The 22,525-nt window shown below is 44.3% G+C and overlaps 2 protein-coding genes across 6 annotated transcripts in view; both read left to right on the top strand.

Moving 5' to 3' along the window:
- The window catches only part of CPNE1 (copine 1), a 43,663-nt gene extending 26,131 nt beyond the window's left edge, over nucleotides 1-17,532 (top strand). For 3 of the 4 annotated variants that reach the window (XM_035343988.1, XM_035343989.1, XM_035343987.1), the window contains 15 exons: nucleotides 55-183; nucleotides 467-646; nucleotides 1,413-1,487; nucleotides 1,706-1,777; nucleotides 2,414-2,497; nucleotides 2,985-3,074; nucleotides 6,797-6,895; nucleotides 8,110-8,196; nucleotides 8,298-8,357; nucleotides 8,788-8,921; nucleotides 9,589-9,643; nucleotides 9,723-9,774; nucleotides 14,115-14,248; nucleotides 15,618-15,854; nucleotides 16,708-17,530. In XM_035343988.1, coding sequence (XP_035199879.1) covers nucleotides 55-183; nucleotides 467-646; nucleotides 1,413-1,487; nucleotides 1,706-1,777; nucleotides 2,414-2,497; nucleotides 2,985-3,074; nucleotides 6,797-6,895; nucleotides 8,110-8,196; nucleotides 8,298-8,357; nucleotides 8,788-8,921; nucleotides 9,589-9,643; nucleotides 9,723-9,774; nucleotides 14,115-14,248; nucleotides 15,618-15,854; nucleotides 16,708-16,824 — 1,605 coding nt within the window. In that variant the 3' untranslated portion in view covers nucleotides 16,825-17,530. Of the gene's footprint in view, nucleotides 1-54; nucleotides 184-466; nucleotides 647-1,412; nucleotides 1,488-1,705; nucleotides 1,778-2,413; nucleotides 2,498-2,984; nucleotides 3,075-6,796; nucleotides 6,896-8,109; nucleotides 8,197-8,297; nucleotides 8,358-8,787; nucleotides 8,922-9,588; nucleotides 9,644-9,722; nucleotides 9,775-14,114; nucleotides 14,249-15,617; nucleotides 15,855-16,707 lie in introns of all 4 variants that reach the window. The other variant, XM_035343990.1, reaches the window with a different exon arrangement.
- A 3,800-nt stretch (nucleotides 17,533-21,332) lies between these two features.
- Nucleotides 21,333-22,525, top strand: part of LOC118176700 (fer-1-like protein 4) — a 44,289-nt gene continuing 43,096 nt past the window's right edge. For both annotated transcript variants that reach the window (XR_004755502.1, XM_035343837.1), the window contains exons 1-2: nucleotides 21,333-21,448; nucleotides 21,550-21,605. Coding sequence is in view for 1 of the 2 variants with exons in the window: in XM_035343837.1 (XP_035199728.1) it covers nucleotides 21,370-21,448; nucleotides 21,550-21,605 (135 nt within the window). In the remaining variant the exon portion in view is untranslated. The remainder of the gene's footprint in view (nucleotides 21,449-21,549; nucleotides 21,606-22,525) is intronic.

Here is a 22,525-nt window from a genome sequence, read left to right on the forward strand (position 1 = left end):
TGCGGGGCCGGGAGCCGCAGCCGGGCCTGACCCCTTCTGCGCTTCTGCCCGCAGATGGCGCAGTGCGTGAGCAGGGTGGAGCTGTCCGTGTCTTGCCAGCGCCTCCTCGACCGGGACGTCGGCTCCAAGTCGGATCCCCTCTGCGTCCTGCTGCAGGACGTGGGCGGCCGCCAGTGGGCTGAGGTACGGCTCCGGCAGCGCCCTCCGCGGCGCGTCCGGTCCCTTCGGGTCGGCGATCGGCGTTCCTGGGGCTCGGCCGTGGGGTGGGGTCGTCGGGGTCGTGCTGTCGTTGGCTTCGTTCGCTGCTTGTGTGCTCGCCTGGAGATGCGATGGGGCCTTGGTTTGCCTGCTCCAACACGTGCTGTCCGTTCTGTGCTCAGAGCGCGCGGTCCAGCGTATGCAGTATTCCTGGCCTCTTTCTATTTTTTCCTTTTTTTTTTTCAACTTTGCTTCTGTGTTTGTACAGTTAGACCGCACAGAGAGGATAAAGAATTGCCAAAACCCTGAATTTTCAAAGAAGCTGGTTGTCAACTACTACTTTGAGAAAGTGCAGAAGTTGAAATTCGGTGTGTATGACATCGATAACAAGTCCCCAGATCTAAACGACGATGACTACCTTGGAGGGATCGAGTGCACACTGGGACAGGTATGCAGAGGAATATGTGAAGCGATGTACAATGTACCATCAAGCACTGGGTTTGTTGTCTAAAATGGGAAGCAAGGCTGCTTTATGAAGGGCTTTGATGCATTCACGTTTCAAAATATCTTGTTCCTTACGCTTATTTAGCATATTAGTTTGTGTCCCTACTGAATGTAGTTAGAAAAATCATGTTGAGTGCCAAGTGAAGGTTAGATGTGTATGGTTTACCAGCCATTATGGAATGTAAGAGGCAATCACAGTGCTAATGGGAGATTGGGAATGAGGAAGGCGTGGGGCCTGGAGAACTCTAACAGAGCCTTTTTGGTTTCCTTTGCACAAAAAGATCGTCAGACCATAAATTCAGGGAAGTAAGACTGTCTGAGATTCTGCAGTTGATTCCTGAAGGAGAGTTTGTATTGTTGGGTAGGAGAAGAAAGGTGGTATTTCAGATATTAGAGAAAGACTTGATAAGCTAAATAGTCTTTTCTGATTTTCAGCAGCTGTTTGACTACTTGTAAATATCTTGGGGGAAGCAATAATAAGAGGCTAACATAAAGTTTGAGACATACTAGTCGATATTATTTTGTGGATAGGGAGGCAAAATTTTAAGACTGCTTAACCATTTCAGAAGCACAAACTGGTATCTGTCACTGCAGGGAATGGACTTAAACCCTTTAGAGCTTTTTAGGAGAGTTTTAAAAATTCATCCTGAAGAATAATTATTTGCTTTTTGTGTACCTTGATGTTTATAATATCTGTCTTTTAATCTCAGGTTGTGTCCAGCTCAGTGTTCACTCGACCTCTGGAACTGAAAGAGGGAAAGCCAGCAGGAAAAGGCACCATAACGGTAAATGACCTGATTTCTTATTCATTGGTATGTGGTCTGGGACAAAGTAACATTTCTGGTTTTGTTTGTCTATTTTCAAATTCTGCATGTGTACAGGAAAGGTATGTATTTGTAACCAAACACAGAGTTTCTCCAAGCACAAAGCATAAGCAAAACTCTGTAGGGTGTGTGTGTATATACGTGTATATATATTTATATTTTTTTTCCCTGTGGCACAGATTTCAGCAGAGGAGATTAAAGATACCAGGGTTGTTTATTTGGAAATTGAAGCCCGAAACTTGGACAAAAAGGTATTGTTTTTTTTTTTAATAATATTGCATGCTTCTGTAGGTTTTGACTATTTTTACAGTTAGTGCCTTTTTTCTAGCAGTCTCCCTGTATTGTAAACCTTCAATTAAGCTCTGTAATCTTTGTGTGAAAAAGGCTTGCTGTGTTTTGTTACTGATAATGAAGTGAACTAGAGACATAATAACATGCTGAAAAATAAGGTCTTAGATCCAAAATTCAACCACCAGGTTTTTGTTTTGGAGGATTGTTTTGGAATAATCTATATGTTAGTATATTAAATAATTGTCTCCATTGATTGTTGTAACTGTGCAGTTAACTGGGCTTTCTGTAATGATATTAAAGAAGAAGAGGTGGAAATTTAGATATGCTACCTTGATGTTATTTTAAGCCAAGCAGAATGGTACAATTCATAGTAACAAAATACTCTGAGGAAGCACGGTCTTGGAATCAGAGCTGATGTATGATGATGGCTTTGAAAGTGCTGCAGTTTAAAAGAGAAAAACAATGAAAGAGGAAAACAAACGTATAGCTTGTTTGACTGTGGTTTGTCTGAAGTGTTATGTACCGATTAGCTAGCTCTTCTCTCATTTGAGTAAAACACGGGGGGCTGATGAGTTCTGTTGGGGTTTTATTTGCAGGATTTCCTAGGTAAATCGGATCCATTTTTGGAGCTGTACAAGCAGGGTGATGCTGGAATGTGGCAGTTGGTGTACAGATCAGAGGTAGTATTTCTACACTGATGTGTTTCTTAGTGTTGAGTTGATCTCACAGCTTGCTCCTGCCAAAAGCAGGAATGTGTCACTACTGGTCATGCCATGTACCAGTTCTGTGATGAAGCTTGTATTGTACCCCAAAAAAGGGATTTGGCTCGCTGACCTGGCAGAAAATGGTTAATTTGCTGCCTGGTCAGTGGGTTAATCTGGGTTGATGAAGAGTCCAGCCATGCACCAGGGGAGAAGAAGAATGGTAGGACTCTTCTGCCTTTCGGTGGCGATGACGGGCTTGGCTCTCTACAATTTAACCCTACTTTGTATTTCTAGCTTCTATTTTTAATAGAACTTTTTGCTTGGTGTTCCATACATTGTCAAGGGTGAACTGACTAGGGCTGTTCAGATAGCCCCCCAGAAGTACAGAACCCTCATGATATGTTTCTTAGTAACTTGCATACCACATTCCTCATGTGACATTATGCTGTTGTTTTTTTTTAAGGTGATTAAGAACAACTTAAATCCATGCTGGAGGAAGTTCAGTGTTCCCTTGCAGACATTCTGTGGTGCTGATTTTAATAAACCTATTAAGGTACAGCCTTCAGAATTTCAAATTTGTTGTTGTAAGAAACCCAATCTGTTGATATCTTAACTATGAGTTATCAAGTTGTCTAGTCATATTTAAAATTTCAGATTGCCCTTCTGGAATAATAAGAATATGGCACATAAATGATTATATGTCTATAAAGTATGAAGTCTGTCCTAAAACATTGTGAGTTATCAAATTGAGAAGTTTGGGAATGCAGAAGAGAGACACTTTCTAATGATTCATCATAAGAAGAATTATAAAGGATTATTTGGCTCTTCTGGCCAGCATTTCAGGTTGTGGACTTTTTGTTTAATTGTGGCTTTCTAACACTAAGTGAAAACTGTGAGACTTATACTCGATACGCTTGATTCCGTTAGGATACTGACAGAGTGGGCACCTAACAGCTTTGTCCATTCATAAGAATGGTGGGCTTATCACGGCTGTTTTTCTTTATGTTTGAACAAGAAATTTCGTTCTGAGTCAGAACTAAGTCCCTTGTAGTCTTGCATATGATGATTAATGTTCTCTGGTCCTGAATTATGGAGGTGGTAGCAGAACAATTACATCTTCCTACAAGTTTCTACAAAAATAATCTGATAGCAAATTAATTCAATTTCTGTTCTAATGATAAAGTTCTGATAACACAAAGGCATTTAAAGCCATAACTAGTTTTATGTTGAGTGTAGTCTGTCTGTTTATCTAACTCCTAAACACTTTCCGTTTGCAGAATTTTCCTGCCTCGTTCTGTCTCTGAAGAAACCTCATGCTAGAAGTTTGATTTGAAAGGTTTAGCAAAAAGCAATGCATGCTAACCTTTTAATTTGTGCAGCATGAGAGATCGAAAGAATTACTGAGATTATTAACCTGGAAATATCAAAAATCTGCTGAGCTTGTTGAATATGTGACAATGTTCTAAGTGGCGGTCGTGAGTTTTTGCTCTAGGGGAGTCAACAGTCTTAGGTCAGAAAGTCTTGGACCAACTTTTGGACCAACAGTCTTGGTCCAAAAGTTCTGAAATAAATGTGGAAAGGAAGTGGTGAAGAGATGTATGTTACCTTGTCAAAACTGACATGACATGGCATGATTTAGACATTATATTACTAAAGTTGTATTTACTACAGTCTAAATTCTTTTTTTTTTTTTTTTGGAAGCTTTCAGTGCTTTGGGATTCACTTTGAAATGATCCGTTTTAAAAAATATAAGATTTTTGCTGTTAGTTCCTTTCAGACAAAATCCTTGATAAATGTGCAAATAACATATTAAGTTTCACAAAGCATCTGTGAAAAAGGATTAAATTTTACTCGCCCCTACAGGTTAGGGAAGTTGATCAGAAAAGGGACTTGAGACAGGCGGGAACAGTAGCACTAAAGAATTGCACTGGAGATGCATTTTTCATTTGGTACGTGGTGTTCTAAAGCTCTTGTTCAAGGCTTCTAAGATTTTTGGAACATGTAGGAAAATGGTTGCTGAGTGGAGAAGTCCTTGTACTTCAGCATAATGGAAACGTCAATGCATGTGCATAAGTCAGTTTGATGTGTCTCATAAACATTAGCTTTGCTAGCAATGCATGATAATTCTGTAGTGGGGAATGTGCACTAAATGTGTGTCTGTGAACATAAATCTTTAGGTCAAATTAACGATGCTGCCTAATATTTTGGTAATTCTTCGTTGTGATGCAGAGTGGTGTTATTTTTATTCCCTGCTAAAGAACAGCTCAGATTTTTGACACAATGTAATTTTCTGACAGTTTCTTTAAGAAGAAGGGCAAATAAAAGCAGTTTTTCTCCCCCATAGTTGTTTAAATAGAAATAGTAGACGTAAGATTCAAACAAACAAAACTCCCTTCCTGTCCATGCATTTGATGGCATGTGCATAAAGGCAAAGCCATTTTCTGTGAATGTCGGAAATTTGTCTTGTAGATTGAAAGGGGCCTTTGACCCACTGAATATATTCCATGGTTCTTAATGAATATTGGATAGTTCAGTTGAGAATAATTGCACGCAGTATCTTGCAGTATTGCTAGCTGACCCCTGAGGTCAGGCCATGTTTCAGAAAGCAGTCATTGGCAGCTTCAGGTACTTGTTCCTACGTCATGTCTTCCACGTGATGTTTGTAGCAGCACCACTCTTCAGACTGCATACTGTGAATCTGAGCCCATTTTAGAAAACCCTTGCAAAAGGAGGTTTGTTTTAAGCTATATCGTACTGTGAACTAATAACAGGAATGGGTCCTAAATATGTATTTTTGCCGTGGACAAGAGCAAGCAGGAGGAAAAGGGGAGGTGCACGGAGGTGGCAGCTGCTGAATTCTCTGCAGCCATGTCTTAGGTGTATTAGCACCAAGGACACCCCCAGTCTGTACCTTGGCCTCTGCATGATGGCCCCCTTGAGCAACCTCCCTGACATGGTCAAATCACTCTTGAATGATGTTTTAAGCATTACAGCTGTTGTGAGAGGCAGAGTGGGATTCATGGAGGAGCCTGGAGGTTGCTTCGTGGTGGAGCATGCAGAAGAGAGGAATGGACAAGTGGTGGCTTGGGAAAGATGAAGGAGAAGAAGCACGGGGCCCAATCTTTGAAGTGATCTTGTTTTTCCATTGGAGAGACTGAAGGATGGCATGGTGCTTCCAATTTGGCTAGGTTAGACCACAATCCATCCAGCTTTTTGTACAGATTTCCCAGTGAAATCAATGGAAGATCCCTTGTGGATTGAAGGCAGTAGGAAACCTTCAAAGAAACCTGTCCTCAAGATTGGTGATCTAGCTATTTGATATGACTTCCATATCTAGGTGTCATTTGTGGGTTCGTCTTGTCCCATCGTCCTGAGGACAAATCTGTCACTATTTTTTACTGAGGCAACACCAGTTCCTGCTTAATAAAAGCAGACCTCATAGCGAGCTGTTGAGTTGGTGTAGTATGTGAACTTCAGCAGGGGGAAAAGCAAATGTCCATAAACTTTTTCTTGACTGACTGCTTCTGGATTTGTGTTCTGCTGTACTGTGTATCATGCATGTTCTAAATGCTTCTGTAGTTGTTGATTGGCTGGGGAGCTGTTGCCAATGCACATTGTACTGGTTTTGTGCTAAGCCATAGTTATAGTTTTATTTTTAAATACATTGTGTTTTTTTGCATTCTCTACTTCTAAAGAGTTAAGCTTTCATGCTGTTTTAAACATGGCTGTTTATTAATTGTTTATGATTTGATTGCTTTGATGCAGAAAAAGACTGACTTAACACTCTGTGGAAATTGCAGTGTCTTTGTAAATTGATGCTATTGCCAGGTAGAAGACAGGAGCATATTCGGCAATTGCGTAGATAAAATTTGTAGTTGCTTCTTCTTCTTATCCCAGTTGTATATAATGTCCTAAATGATCTCAGGTTTATAACTTTGGGCTGTGAAACAAGGGTTTTGATTCTTTTGAATTCTTTTTTGTTATTTCAGTCTCTTCCATATGAACTGGAGAAAGCTTTTAGTTAAAAACAAAGCTGTCACCTTGTGGTGAAGCAATTGAATTGTCTTCCTTGTTCTAACTGAAATTCACTCTGTGTCTCTTTTTACTGTGAGATTTCAGTTAGTGATAGGGATGACAATACCAGTTCAGATTTGATGGGGGAATATACTACCATCAGTGCAAAGCCGTTGGAAGCAGGGAGATTCTGGGGTGAGCAGCTGTCATTCTCGCTAATGCAGTACACTTGCCCATTGCTTGCTGTCTCTTCTCTTTCAGGTACAGTGTGCAGATCATGATAGTGACGGGTCACATGACTTGATAGGCGTTTTTGAAACTAACCTGGCTCAGCTGCAGAAAGCAGGTGATGGCTCTCCGGTGAGCTTTCTTAGTTCCTCAGCTAAGTCCATATTTCAGTCTTTCACAAACCCTTTTTAGTAGTGATCTCTGAGACATTTTTAGTTTTTGCCTCCAAAAGTGTTTTTTTTTTTTTTTTTTTTTTTTTTGGTCTGTGTCTATTACTAAGCCAACATCTGGGGAAAAAAAAAAAAAAAACTGTCAGGGGGAGGATACTACTGTTTTTCTTGGGTACTGTTAGCCCTCCTGTTCCTACAGACATCCTTGAGCCCATTGTCTGCTGGCCGCATGCCATTTCTTGCCAGCAATTCTGTCTGCTTTTGCCTCTGCTGAGCCAAGTGGAAACAAAAGAGCTTCTTGTTAATGCTGTAACAGAAGAGCCTAGAGGTAGATCTCGTCTCAGGTGACATTTGTTCCCAAGCTGGTTGTCCTTACTAGCACTCTGGTTGCTTTTTTAGCTAGAGGAGAGAAATGGTGTTTCCAGGGGTCTCTTTTCTTGCTTTATCTTGGACACCTGTTTTAGAGTATGTTGGGTCATTAGCTAGTAGTGCCAGCTTCTCTGTTGTCTGTAGCAAAAATGTCAACCTCTCATTCTCATGGTGAGGTCTCATCTGGATCCAGACAGATGAATCCACATGCAGGACATAGCCTGGAAGTGCTTCCAGTCACCAGCCAGTTTGATTTCTGTGATTTTAGTCCTAAGACTGGTGGAAGATTGCTGCCTTCCTTCCTAGACCATGTGAAATCAGAACTAATACAAAGTGAAACAAAACAGCACTGTCAGAACAATGCCTTTGCCATTGAGAACCTGTGACCTAGGGTTTTTGGCCTCCTTCCCTCCCTCTGCCTGCTTTGGCTTTTCCTGATCTGTGTTCATTCCCTTCCCTTAACATAATCACATTCTTTATCAGTTAAGAGAAATGCTTACGTTTGTGACAGATTTTTTTTTTGTCCTCTGTTACAATGACTGTTCGATGGTTCTGTACAGACTAACAGTCATGTCCCAAAGAGGGACTTTCTTGAAGTCTTGATTTACCTGCTTTGCCCAGTGATGGTAGCAATAACATCTATTTAACTTGTCAAATAACAGCCACAGTAATCACAAACCTTTTTATTTAACATTTCCAGATAACTCTGAAATTGTGTAATGTCTGACACTGTTCTGTTTCAATAGTTTGCACTGCTGGAAATGCAGGTGTTCTATTACTTGCTTCTCGAATACTTGTTTTCTGTAGGTGGAATATGAATGCATTCATCCTGAGAAGAAACAGAAGAAAAAGAGCTACAAAAACTCTGGCATTATTAGGATAAAATCCTGCAAGGTAGGAAGATTATCGTCATCATTTGGCTTTTTTATTTTCTCATTGTAAAGAAACCTGTTTTTGTGGGGAGGAGGTGTAACGCTGTCTGTCTGTTTCTCTAGATTGAAACAGATTATTCATTCCTGGACTACATCATGGGAGGCTGCCAGATTAATTTTACAGTGAGTTGTTTCCCGACTGCACATCTTGGTAGATGCTAAGACAAGGGCAGTGGAGTTGTGGTTAGTACTTCAGTTTGAAGTGTGTGTTTTCTTAGTAAGTGATGAAGACTGCCAAAAAGAAGTAACTGTAAATTTTTACTTTTTGCTATTCAGTAGCAAATTTAATGGATCCTGAGTTTCTTAAGCTTCTTTTGAGAAATCAGTTCTCAGTCTGTCAGTGGAAAGGACTGCTACTCCTTAGATATGCATGTGACCTGTCTGAAAAGGTGTGCCGGCTTGTTTGCCTGTCCCTATATGGGACTGTGCCTGGGAGGAAGGGAGCAGTGTGTGGCTAGTCTAGCCCTCTGTTTTTGGTTATGGTTGGTTCTTCTCAATTGCTTATGGTGATGCTTCAGTGACCTGCTGTGTTATCATCTTCTGAACTGATTAGGTGGGCATAGACTTCACTGGCTCCAATGGCGATCCCAAGTCACCAGATTCTCTTCACTACATTAGCCCAGATGGGATAAATGAGTACCTGATTGCCATCTGGAGTGTGGGAAGTGTAGTCCAGGATTATGACACGTATGTAAGAGGCTCTTGATTGATCTAGTCACCACATGAAAATGTGTATTAAATGACACACAAAATGTTTCACAGTGGGTGTCATTGATCAAGGCTCATAGCTTGTTCCAGAGCTGTATCATTTGGGTGACTAAGATGCTGCCTTTCCTTGGGAGATCCCTTCAGGTGCTGCTACTGCTTCCTCCTGCTTCTGGCGTTGCCAGGAAAGGCAATGGCAGCACTGCTTAATTCAGAGTGTTTGCTTGATATGTCTTCCCATATCTGCCCTTTTATGGCCTGGGTTACTCTATAATGCTGCTTTAGCTCATTGCTAATCCTTTATTGCTGATAGTGCATTTCAAACACAAATCACCTCTTTAATTCATTGGGAACATGTTTAGCCTGCTATGTCCTTCAGCTAAGCTGTGACTGGGTTGGCTTCTCTCTTGCTACTCTGAAATCTCCCGAGAGTTCTGTAGGATGCTGCATTGAAACAAATTCTGAATCTGTCAAGTCTCTGCCTGAAACCCTTGGGCTGCTGGTTACTGGCCATGGGAAACTAGGTGGTGTACCTATTCCTCAGGGCAGGAATTGAACCTTGGTCTCCAACGGTTTTCTGGGAATAAAACAGAATAATGAAGTATTAAAGCACTGCTGTTTCACAATTCTTGTTACCCTTTCTCCCTAGGGATAAGCTGTTTCCTGCATTTGGATTTGGAGCTCAGGTTCCTCCTAGCTGGCAGGTAAGGCTTTCACAACACTATGCAGTTGCTCTGTTCATCGCTGCATTCTCTTAACTGATTGTAACATCCCTATTTCTAGGTGTCTCATGAGTTTGCTTTGAACTTCAATCCCAGCAACCCTTATTGTCAAGGTGAGGACACCTTTTTATTAATATTTCACTGAGAGGAATTGATATTAGAAGTGTTGCATTTCTTTCGTAACTGGTGAAAAGCATATGTAGCATGAAGACATGCAGCAAACTACATGTACTCTTACCTGGATGGTGACAAGAGTGAAATTGTGTTGATGCAGATTTCTGTGTGGTCTGCATAATCTTCAGTGATTGGGACCTGATGGGATTCATCCCAGTGTACCAAGAGAGCTGGCTGATGTCATTGCTAGGCTTCTCTCCATTATTTTTCAATGGTCTTGGGAATCTGGAGAGGTCCCAGCTGACTGGCAAATGTTCCAGTTTTCAAGAAGGGCAAGAAAGAAGGTAATGATAGGGCTGCCAGTCTCACTTCAGTGTCTGGTAAAATTATAGAGAAAATTATTCTGGGAGTTATTGAAAAACATCTGAAGGACAATGCAGTCATTGGTCATAGCTAACATGGGTTCATGAGGGTAAGGTCCTACTTAATTTCCTTTTATTGACAAGGTCACCCATCTAGTTGACCATGGGAATTGTTGATGCAATCTTTTTTTGGATTTCAGTACAGCTTTCAATGCTGTTTCTCACAATATCTTTCTGGACAAAATGTCCAGCATGCAGATAAATAAAAATATAATATGATGGGTGAACAATTGGCTTGTGGGTTGGGCTTAAAGGCTTATAATAAATAGGGTTACATCAGGCTTGTGGCCAGTCACTAGTGGGGTTCCCCAGGACTCCATTTTAGGGTCAGTTCTCTTTAATGTTTTCATAAATCATTTGGACATAGGACTAGAAAGTGTTTTGAGTAAGTTTGCAGATGATAGTAAATTGGGAGGAATTGTTGACTCTGTCGAGGGTAGAGGGGCCTCACAGAGAGATCTTGACAAATAAGAGGGCTGGGCAATCACCAAACACATTAAGTTTAACTACAGCCAGTGCCGGATTCTCTACCTGGGAAGGGGTAGCCCTGGCTGTACTTAGGGGACAGGAGGCTGGATGGCAGCCCTGTGGAAAGGAATTTGGGGGGTTCTGGTTGATGGCAAGTTAAATGTGAGCCAGCAGCATGCCCTGGCAGCCCAAAGGGCCAACTGTGTCCTGGGTTGCATCAAGCACAGTGCTGCCAACCAGACGAGGGAAGGGGTTGTCCTGCTCTGCTCTGTGCTGGTGTGGCCTCACCTTGAGCGCTGTGTGCAGGTTTGGGCACCACAGTATAAAAAGGATATAAAACTCTTAGAGAGCCTCCAAAGGAGGGCTACAAAGATGGTGAAGGGTCTGGAGGGCAAGACATATGAGGAATGGCTGAGGTCCCTCGGTTTGTTCATCCCAGAAAGGAGGAGTCTGATGGGAGGCCTCATGGTGGCCTGCAGCTTCCTTCCAAGGGGAGTGGAGGGGCAGACGCTGAGCTCTGCTCTCTGGGGACAGTGACAGGACCCAAGAGAAGAGCATGGAGCTGGGACAGGGTAGGGTCAGGCTGGGTGTTAGGGAAAGGTTCTTCAGTGAGGTGGTGGTCAGCTACTGAGGAAGGCTCCCCAGGGCAGTGGTCATGGCACCAAGCCTGCCAGAGGTCAAGAAGCTTTTTAACAACACTCTCAGCCATGTGGTCTGATTTTTGGGTGGTCCTGTGTGGAGCTAGGAGTTCCACTCCGTGTTCCTTGTGATTCCTCTCCAACTTAGGTGTAGATGGTTTTACTCAGGTAGGCAGCTGATCTCCACCACAACCACTCTCTCACTCCCCCTTCTCAAAGGGATAAGGGGGAGAAAACACAATGAAAAGGACTCGAGGACTGAGATAAGGACAGGGAGACCACTCAACAATTATTGTCACTGGCAAAACAGACTCAGTGTGGGAAGATTTTCTAGAGAAATGTATTACCTAGCTAGATGTATTACCTAGCTAAATGTTTTACTAGCTAGAGAAGTGAGAAACAAAGAAAACAGCTAAAAACATGTTCCCCTCATCCACCCTCTTCCACCTCCTCTCCCTGAACAGCACGGGGAAATAGGGGTTGTGGTCAGTCCTTGATGCTTTGCCTCTGCTGCTCCTTCATGGTCACTCTCTCCCTGCTGCAACGTGGGGTCCCTCCCATGGGATGCTGTCCTTCCCAAACTGATCCCACAGGGGCTTCCCACAGGCAGCAGCTAGCTCTTCAAGAACTGCTCCAAATATGGGTCTGTACCATGGGATCCATCCCCCAGGAGCAAACTGCTCCAACATGGGTCCCCTATGGGCAGCAGCTCCCCCCAGACTCCCTGCTCCTGCATGGGCTCCTCTGCATGACCTACAGCTCTGGCACAGAGTCTGCTCTGGCAGGGGTTTTCCTCAGGCCATAGCCATCTGCTCCACCATGGGCTCCTCCACAGGCTGCAGTGTGGAGATATGCTCTGCCGTGGGACCCATGGGCTAGCTGGGGGACAGCCTGCTCCACCAGGGGCCTCTCTCCACAGGCTGCCGGGGAACTTCAGCTCCTGCACCTGGAGCACCTCCTCCCCCTCCTTCACTGACCTTGGTATCTGCAGGGCTGTTTCTCACTCCTCACTCTCCCAGCTGCTGTTGAGCAGCAGTTTATTTTTTTTCTTCCCTTTCATAAATCTGCTTTCCCAGAGGCACAAACAACATCACTTGTTGGCTTGGCTCTGGGCAGTGGTGGGTCCCTTTGGAGCCAGCTGAAACTGGCCCTTATCTGACATAGAGCAGCTTCTAGATTCTTCTCTGAGAGACCATCCCTGCAGCCTATCACTATGAAAAACTTGCCACAGAATATTCTATAATTGAGAGAACTGAGACAATTCAGGCTGGAGAAAAGAGGGGTCAGGGGGATCTCACAGATGCCTGTAAATCCTGAGGGGAAGGGTGCAAAGGGGATGCATCCAGGCTCTTTTCAGTAGTACTCAAGGACAGGACAAGCGGCAATGGGCACAAACTGGAACACAGGAGGTTCTAAACATCAGGAATAATTTCTGGGCTGTGTGGGAGACTGAGAAATTGAACAGGTTCCCCAGAGAGGCTGAGGAATCTCCTTTCTTGGAGATCTTCAGAAACAAGCCGGACATGGCCATTAGGCAACCTGCTCTGGGTGTCCCTGCTTGAGCAGGGCGGGTTGGACCAGACGGTCTCCAGAGGTCCCTTCCAATTTAACCATTCTGTTATTCTGTCAGTCTATGCAAAAATTTTTGTTGCTGCAACTTGGTTACTTTTGTTATGTTACAAGTGGTAGTGAATTCAGATCAGGAATGTGTCTGTTAGTCACACTTTCAAAGCAACCATCTGCTAAGTCTGTTAGAGATGGTGGTTACTTCTTCAGCAATGTGAATATATTTGAATGTTACCTTTTAAAGGGTTGTCTCAAAATATTCTTTTCTTTAAAGCCATCTTCTTTTGCAGTAGTTGTTTCAGCTAATCTCAATGGCTGGTCTGTAAACCAGATTAAGAACTTTTAGGATTAAGGACTCTCAGCATGGAGCAGTACAGAATTTTTCTTGAATGAACATTTTTTCCTCAGATTAGTTCTTCTCTCCAGTCTAAGGCCAAGAAAGAATGGAATCTGAGAATCAGTGTTAAAATCCAAATGTTTCCTTCACCAGCTCTGTGTTGTCTGCTACACTGGAATCTGTGCCTTTGCTCTGATAGTTCCTGTGCAGTAGTTCAGAGGTAAATCACTAAAACACGTTTGGTGGACAAGGTGAGCAGCAGCAGTAAATGAAAGTACATCAATACAAGTTAATATGGGGATCCATCTAAATTGCCCTACACAAGAATATGCACCATTTAAAATCACATTTATATATATATATATATATATATATATATATATATATATATATATCTAGTTAACCAAGAAAAGCTTCTTGCACGGGAAAAACCTTAGAGGTTACTGTTTCTCTTACGTAAATGTTTAAATCCAGGTGTCACTGTGCACAAGAGGAAAATAAGCAGTTAACTGTTCCAGAGAGTTTCTGACCTTGTTGTCTAATTAGATGGTAAGCAATTAAACAAGAGAAACTGGATGACAGAGTAGAAAGGAAAAGGTCATAAGCATGCCTTCACTAGGTTATTTTTCCACCAACTTCCATGAACTTTATTATGTTGGAAGTGTAAAGAATAATGTAAAGAATACAGAATGGTGAAGAAATCTGGAATTCTTGTATCTCCAGATGTCCACTGGTTTTAGACCTTTGCTTTGTATATTCACTGCTATCCTGCTGTTTATTTGTCCTTTAGGAGTTCACAGCTGTGTGTGAGTGATTATCCTTTTGCTTCTCTATCCAGTAATGCTAATAGAATAATTACTGGAGAAATTGTGAGGCTCTTTTGGCAGCTTGCATTCCTTGTGTTACAGGGATCCAAGGAATAGTTGATGCCTACCGCCAGATCCTTCCTCAGATACGACTCTATGGGCCAACCAACTTCTCTCCTATTATAAACCATGTCGCAAGGTTTGCTGCACACTCAGCACAACAAGGAACTGCTTCTGTGAGTCCATGCCCTTCCCTGCAAATGGGTGATGTTTCTGTTTCCTGTGTTCACAATGGGATAGAATTGTATGGTGAAGTGATGCATTCTTCTTCCTCAGGATCTCAAGTTTGGTCCTGTCTTACCAGCTTCCAAAGAGGTTGTTGCTACTCCCTTCGTTCATATGTGAACATGTACCAGTGAAGTATGCAGGGGTCCCATGTTGGCTTTTAGACCAGTTGGACTTTGTCAGCAGTTGCCTCACCCTAACCTCTCTTGCCAGACTTCATCACCTGTAGGGAATGCACACAGTATAAAGGGGCCCTGTGTATTTTATTCCAAACAATTTTTCACTTGAGCATGTATACGAAGACCACCTAAGAAATGTCAGAGGGCTTGACTATTTGTCCCACCATGCTTGCATGCAGAATCAAAGTATCTAGAGGGCCATGTTACCAAAGTAGTGCAAGAACTGGCAAATCAGTATGCTAACCATGTTGCAGAACATCCATACTATGTCTGCAGTTGCATTGCATGTCTCATTTGTGTGCTTGCATGGCCATGACTGCTGTTAAAATGCAACTCCATATCTTAAAACTTTATTGTACTTAAGGATGAAGGGATCATATTTCCTGATGTATTTAACCAATTCCATTTTTGACCACCCAATTAGAAGGAATTTTGATGTTCACTTTGATACTTAATGGTCTTAGCTGTACAAGAATTTTGAGTTCTACATAAGTTTGTGCATACATCAAATTAATTTACCACACTGTGGGGTGCTTGGTCTAGGGAGAGCCATTTCTTATATTTTTGAGGGTATTTTTTAGCTATTCAGACAACTGGGGGAAATCTTCCTATTTTTCTTAAGCTCCTGTGTTCTTCCCCTTCTGTCATTTGTAGAGTGTCGTCACGTCATGACGTTTGTCAACGCTGTATGTTCAGATTTCTAATACTTAAATTACTGATAACTAAAAGGAAGGTTTTTTTAGAGTTACAAACAGATATTGAATAATGTATTTTATCCTTTTGAGATGGCAGTGAATAAAGCAGTACCCCTCAGTGAGTTTTTTATGCACCTTTGATGATTTAGGATTACTTTGATCATTGCTAGTATATCTGGCAACTGGTGTAATTGTTCTTTATAAATTGAATGTAAGCCTGTATCTTTTATCTAATGCAGAGAATTTCCCTGAAGTGCACAAGGAAAGGTGGTTTGCATAAGAAAAAATGGGAATAAACAGAAGTTCATTTAATGTTCTGTTCTTGTCTTATCCACTGCACAATCTGCTTGCTTTTTAGAGTAAGAAATTGCTTCATTTGCTTTCAGTTATGTGAGCGTTGATGTTGAACTCCCTAACGGAGTATTTTCTGATGTGTTTTTTTTTAGCAATATTTTATCTTGCTGATCATCACAGATGGAGAGATCACTGATCTGGATCAAACCAGGCAAGCAATTGTTAATGCATCTAAGCTGCCAATGTCCATCATTATTGTTGGAGTTGGTGAAGCTGATTTCAAAGCAATGGAGTTTCTTGATGGGGACAATGGCATCCTGAAATCCCTAACAGGAGAGCCAGCTGCACGAGACATTGTTCAGTTTGTGCCTTTCCAGCAGTTCAAAAATGTAAGTTGTTTTTAACTTCCTAAGAATTCTGCTGCCAACATATGTGCAGTTATTACATCCAAAAAATTAGCATGTGTCTAGGCAGCTTATTAATGTTGCAATGTATGAAGGCAGCAAAGTGTATGGTCAAAGCACTGTCCAAACTGTTTCTTGTGAGAGTTGAGATATATTTGCTTCTGGATTCAAAACTGTGTGCCTCATAACTCTATTGCAGCTTTTCCTAAAGAGTTCTCATAGTATTGTTATTCTCTCTTGGCTATTGCAGTGTTAGAAGGAGTAAAGGAGGTGTTTTCTCTCCTGGGATGCAAACGTTTAGTCAAGGAAGTGAGATCATTTTGTCTCAGTGTCTGTTGTTGAGTCCCATGAGTGATTTAAGCTGAGATGGAATCTTTCCTGCTGTTGAAAGCAGTCCTATCATTCCCCAGCTCCGCCCTACTTTTTCTGATGGGGCACTAGTGTTGATGCGTATTACACAGTGAATGAGGTTGAAGAATGGAGTTAAATGGAAACCCAAAATAAGACAAATTGCTAGTGGCTGGGGCCGTGTCCCACCCAGATCAAGGCCATATGAAGGCTGTGTGAGTCTGGGCTTAGGGTGGGAGCAATGCAGGGGTGGGAACAAGTGATTTTCAGCAAGAGTACTCTCTGAGACTGCCTGGAAGTGCTCCTAAGACTGCAGCAAGACTGAACCAGAGGGAGTGAGATGTGGACAAAAAGCAGATTGTGCTGTCTTCTCAATGTTGCTTTCCTGGCAGGTGGGGGCTGCAGTCTGAATTCTGTAAGAGAGTATGTCACTGGGCTGGTAATTCCATTCCCTGCAGTATCTTTGATTTATTCTCACTGTTCCTTGCAGGCTCCTCGGGAAGCTCTTTCCCAGATGGTTCTGGCTGAAGTGCCAAAGCAGCTGGTTTCATACTATAAATTGCAGGGATGGCCACCTGTGAAACTGATGGAAACAAAGAAGATGTAGATTGCATCCTCACCCTAGCCATATGTATCACTGCGGTGAAGAGAGCTGTTTGCACTCACATTCTTCCCTTACACACTCGGTGCCTTAAGATTGTACCATTCACACTAATACTTTTACCTGCTTGTACTCTGTATCTTTGATCTTTCCTGTTCCTAACTGCAAGAAATGTAAATAAGGAAGAAATGCAGCTGCTGGCAGTTCTTGTCAAAGAAAAGTAAACCTTGTTGGTTTTCTGCCTTGGAATAGTGATACATCATAGCATGCATCATCACTTGGCATGGCCCACCTGCTGCTTGGTGCTAGAGTGAGCACGTGCACTGAACTGCTCACGCAGCACTGCTTCGATGTTCATCAGGACAATCGTATATATAGTAATGATACTTACTATGTGTTCCTTGGTAGCTTTTTTATTCTGTCAAGCTGCCTTGGGAATGGGGACCCATCTGTATTGGTTGGTATGAAAGTCGTTTGGCTAGATGCCTGAGGTAGTTCCTGTTGTGCCTTCATAAGATGCAAGTATATTTTTTTATATGTAAAGGTTTATTTTTAAATTTCAGTTACCATACTTTGCAATCATTTTATTTTTTAATCACATTTTTGTATTAGCAAAAACTTCTTCTGTGGAGATAAAGGAAGTTGGACTTGTCATTGCACTACAAGTTGTCATCACTTTCAGTTTCATAAATAAATAATGTGCTGTCATTTACAGGCATGTCTGGTCTCGTTTCATTTCTGGGATTTTTCTTTTGTTTTCCAGCAATGTTGGTGTGTGTTTTAAGGAAGATCTTTGCTATGGCATTAGCCTTGGTCGTTCAGCCTAGGTTGAGCATGAGCAGCTGCAAAGCAGAGCAAGTTGTCTGTCATTAGTTTTGTTACCTGTTAATGACTAAGACTGCTGAATGTATATCCTGCAGCCCTGTCCTGCAGTGAGATGAGCTCTTTCTTTACTGTGAAATTAAGAAAGAATTTGTCTATTCTACTGCACACACCAGGAAATTGTGGGAAGAAATTGGAAGACTGCCTTGGTGATTCAGCCTATTAAATTGGTAGGTTACAAATGTGTGAAAGTAGAACCGTGGTATGAATCCATATCTTCAACTAGACTAGTCGTTATGGATTGTATTCGCCAGTTAACTAATTTATAGCTTGTGCTTGAAGGGCAGTGGGTCTAGGACCACTACTCAGCAAAGAAAATTTATTAGTTTTTCATTCAAACGCAGTGTTGACCACGATGTATTCTTCCAGTAGCAGCAGCTTCTTCACTCTAGAGGAAGCTGGACTGTCTCACCTGAAACAGTCCATCCTCTAGCCTGCAACACCCAGTTTTCTTGCACTTAGATTCTTGAGAGAAAGCAAGCAATCTCTCTAGTTGAGTGGCTGCATAAACTGAAATGTGTTAAAAGCATGGAAGAGAGGAAGGAAAACTGCCAAGTCATCTCAGAAACTGCCCTGTGGTTCTCTACGTGCGTTTTCAGCTTATTACAACCTTTAGGCAGAGCTCTCCTTCACTCTTAGGTGTACAAGCAAATCAGAGTCTGGTATGTGTACACGTGTGTGCCTTTTCTTGCCCTTTTTTCAAAATGTTTTTCTTTAAAGGAGGCTTACAGCAGTAATTCTGAAATTTCAACAATCCTTTGCCCAAGTAATGCCCAAGTGGCATTGCATAGTCCACGGTTTCAATTTAATGCTTTTTTGACAAGAAGTTATGAGCATGTTGTGACTTTCCTCCAGCCTTTAGAGGCAGAGTATGATCTCTGAGACAGCAGAATGCATAGTGAGAAATGCATTTTGCCTCTCCTTTTTAAATGTAAGTTCCTGCTCAAAAGGAGGAAAAAGAATCCTTCCTAGTATTTATGTCTTCAATGGCTATGAAGGGAGCTTGGAAAATCTGTTCCTTAGCTGGCTGAGGTGACTGCAGATGCTCGATTTGATGATAGGGGTGACTTTCCCTGTTTGGGAGAGGAAAAATCCAAGATGTGGTAGAGACTTGTGAGGAACTTCCTCCTTTTGCAGGCAGAGATGCTGCTTACCTGCAGGAAAGTGGCTGAAACATGAATGAGCAACAGGACAGAAGCCTGTCACTGGAGGAGGAGAAGAGCTGCATGGCTCTGTGCTGAGATGAAAAGACACAGGAGGGTCAAACTTGGAAGCTGCTAAAGCCAGGATGGCATGGTTCTGACTGGTTTCTCTCATTCTTGACTCTCCCTAGGGCTCCTGTTTTAGACAAAGTGGAGGCTGCTGCTGGGCTGTTCTGTTGGAGGCTGGGATGCTTTGTGCCTTGTGCCGCCCTGGGTGTAGCTGGAATGCAGGCTTGCAGCATGACTGTTGCTCAAGGCAGATAAGAGCTCAGGTTTACTTCCCCAGGAGGCTGTGCTGTTCTTACCCTGTGACCGTGCACTCTATGCCATTCCACATCCTTCTTTGGTTTTACGTCCGCCATAAGCTTGTTCAGGCTGGGTACCTTTTTGTGTCCTCTGTGTCACGAGTTGTTCCTGTGTGCAGACAAGCTACATTCAGCCAAGAGGTATGGCACAGGGGGCATCTTGCTCTCCAGAACTGCTGCCACCCATTCTCCATGATTCATCTGGACTTGAGAGCCATTCCACCCTTGCCTTTTGGACTATTCTCAGGCAAGAGTCCCACTCTTAGGAGCTGCCCCTTCCAGGACTACGCTTCCTTCTGGGCATGCTGCTCCATCCAGAAAAAAAAAAAGACAGCTGCAGACCTGCCTCCGATTTAGTAAAGCCTATACCCTCATCTGTACGTGCACTATCCTTGTCATCAAGAGAGGAGCTTGATTTGTGTTTCTTAGTTTTGAGATATCCATTGGAGAATCACATGTGTTCTGTGCTGGCCAGGGCCCTTCTCACAGCCTCCGCTGAAGGGACAAAAGCAGCAGGATTTGCTGTGGGCACAAGGGTAGTTCACTGTCCTGTGACAGGCTCAGAGTTGTGATTGCATTAAGAGCCTTTTGGGGCCTGAGGACCTTCAGAACACCTCAGAAGTCTGCTTGCCCTAGCCTTGGCCATAGATTGAGGAAGCACCTGGGCTCTTTCTGTCACCAAAGGTATTTTAGCCTTGGGACTTCGTATAAATGGAAAGCTGTTTTATGTGGGAGCTCATCAGGGAGTGTTCCTCTTACTTCTAGGACACCTGGCAATAATACTCATGACACTTCAGGTCAGAGTATGCCATGCTGCCGATACAGAGCTTCCTCCTGGTGCAGATCAGGCTCTAAGGGGTAAGGAAGCCACACAAACTCCCTGAGGAGATGATGACTTGTGATTTCCTTTGAGCAAGTACCAGATTTGTCCATCAGCAGCACTCTTTGGTGGTCTGAATGTCTGCTTCAACAATCTGAATTACATCCCCTCTACCCCTCCAGCCACAACTGGGTTAAGGGCTCCGTGCATTCAGCTTTCTGTGCAGTTACCTTAGACTGAATAGTTCATTCATTTGGGTTCCCAGAGGTGGTGCCAAACACTGCCCATCTGCTGTGCTTCATTGCCGTGCTGTGAAGCAGTATCCTTGTCTGCCACGGCTCGTTTCCACCGCCACCAGCACCTCTTTCCTGGCTCTTGAGTAAGCTGTTGGATAAGGTGAAGATAAGGTAGGTAGCTGCAGGGCTGGCTCTGGAGCAGCCCAGCATTGCCCAGGCATGATTCAGTCACTCCTCAGTGTTTGTGGAGCTGAATTAGCTCCACTGTGCCCTGTATGGCAGGCATGGAGGCAGGTGTTTTGGCACAGGGTCCTGAGTAGGGGTCTTGAGTGGGAGACCCTCAGGAGAAAGAAATATTTGCAAAATCCTGCTGAACTCATGGTAACACGATTACTTACTGGCCTGTGCCTGGGCTCCAGCATCTTTCATATATGAGTTCTTACACAGGTGAGCTGTGAGCTGCAGCTGAGCCTGGCCACAGTGGGGAGCGCAGCAGGGACTGCAGCCGCTCGGGGTTGGTGGGCCATGACTGTCCCAGGTGGCTCCCATTTCCCACCCTCCCAGTTTGCTGTGGAGGGTTCTGACTGCTGCAGCTGTGATTTGTGCTATGGAAGCCATCAGGCTGGGGGGCAAGTGGGGCTGGGGCTCCAGTTCCAGAGGTCCTGGAACCCTGCCCAGGGGCAGATCTGAACTCCATCCTCATCATGTTGCTCCACCACTAGCAGCGCACTGAGGCCGGTGTCCTTCAGCTTTGGAGGAAGCCCTTGTCCCTGTTGCGGCACTGTGCCTGTTGTGAGGTGTGGCTGAGATGGCCTCTCGTTGCAGGGGTTTCCTGGGCTGTGTTCCCCATCCTGTTGGTGTGGCTGCAGGGCGCAAGGATGATGCCATCAAGGCCTGGCTACTGCAAAGCAAGCCCCCAAGCCCCCCATGGCCAAGTGCTCCCCTCTACTTGGCTCTGTGACAGCTGGGAGCCTGCCAGGTGCCAGCCCAGAGGTGTCGGGTGAGCAGGGACAGGGAGCGGGCGGCCGAACCGGCCGGACAACTCGGGGCTGAGTCACACCGGGTGGAGCAGCCCAAGTGGGGCAGCGCTGCTGGCTGAGGGCTCCATGGCGCTCAGTGTTCGTGTCCGGCGGCTCTCCCACCTGCCAGGCCATGGCGAGCGGCAGGTGCAGCTCAGCTTCCGAGGTGGGCCCAATGGGCAGGGAGGGAGGCATGGCTGGGGGCTCTCATCCCTGCGGGGCCGTGCTGGTTCTGGCAGAGACCGAGCCTTCTATCTCGTTCCCAAGGCTTCACCCAGAAGACGAGGAAAATCCGCTGTGGCTCAGAGGCCATGTTCGGGGAGGTGAGTGTGGTGTCACCTGGTGAGGACCAGGGCAGTGGGAACTGGGGTAGGGACAGGGACTGGGACAGGGTGGACCCTCGGTCAATGCCTGGTGGGGTAGGAGGTGAGTGAGGATGGGGTGTGCATCTCAGGGTAGGATGGGAAGCCTTCCTCCCCGTGCCCATCTTCACTGTCCCATGCTGGAGCCTGTGACGCCTGGCTGTCAGGACTTGCGGAAGAGTCCCGTCTCTCATCTCCTGTCCCATCTGGATGCCTCTGTGTTGCCTGAGGCACCAACAACTGGGGCAATCTGTAACATGCATGGAATTAACCTAATTTGCCTTTTGGAAAGCATGGCTGCTCTTGCAGAAATGAGCCGCCCCCCCCAAACAATTTTTCAGTGAGCCCAGTTGGCACCAAGCCACAGGGTGGGTAGCAGCAGGACTCAGGGCAGCAGGGACCTGTCCCTCTCACCAGCTGGCCAGTTTGGGAGTGGGGTGAATCACAGCCTTGCGCATCTTCGGAGCGTGCCTGCGCTTGGTGGCTCCCTGCCCACCTGTCACCCCCTGTCCACCTCCCTCATGTGCTGGAGGCTTCAAATGGAGGCAGTGACAGGTGGCAGCAAAGGGAGGGACATGGTGTGGGAGAAGCTAAGTTCTGGGACGTCCTTAGCTGAAAGTTGGTGCATATAAAACAAGGGGATAGGGAAATGGCTCTGGTCCTGACTGCTTCCAGTAGGGTGGGAAATGCTTTGCAGATGTGGGTAGAAGCTGCCTTCCTCTCAGCAGGAGCTGGGAGGCTTGGGGAGGTCCTGCAGAAAAGGAGAGAGTGTGGAGCACGTGAAGCTTTCTGTGGCTAGATAGACTCACTTTCAGGAGGAGAGAACAATATATGGCTGTAACAAAACACCCCTTTGGACCTTGCCCTGTCCAAGGCTGGCT

The sequence above is a fragment of the Oxyura jamaicensis genome, chromosome 20, assembly GCF_011077185.1.
Source record: "Oxyura jamaicensis isolate SHBP4307 breed ruddy duck chromosome 20, BPBGC_Ojam_1.0, whole genome shotgun sequence".
NCBI classification, from domain to species: domain Eukaryota; kingdom Metazoa; phylum Chordata; class Aves; order Anseriformes; family Anatidae; genus Oxyura; species Oxyura jamaicensis.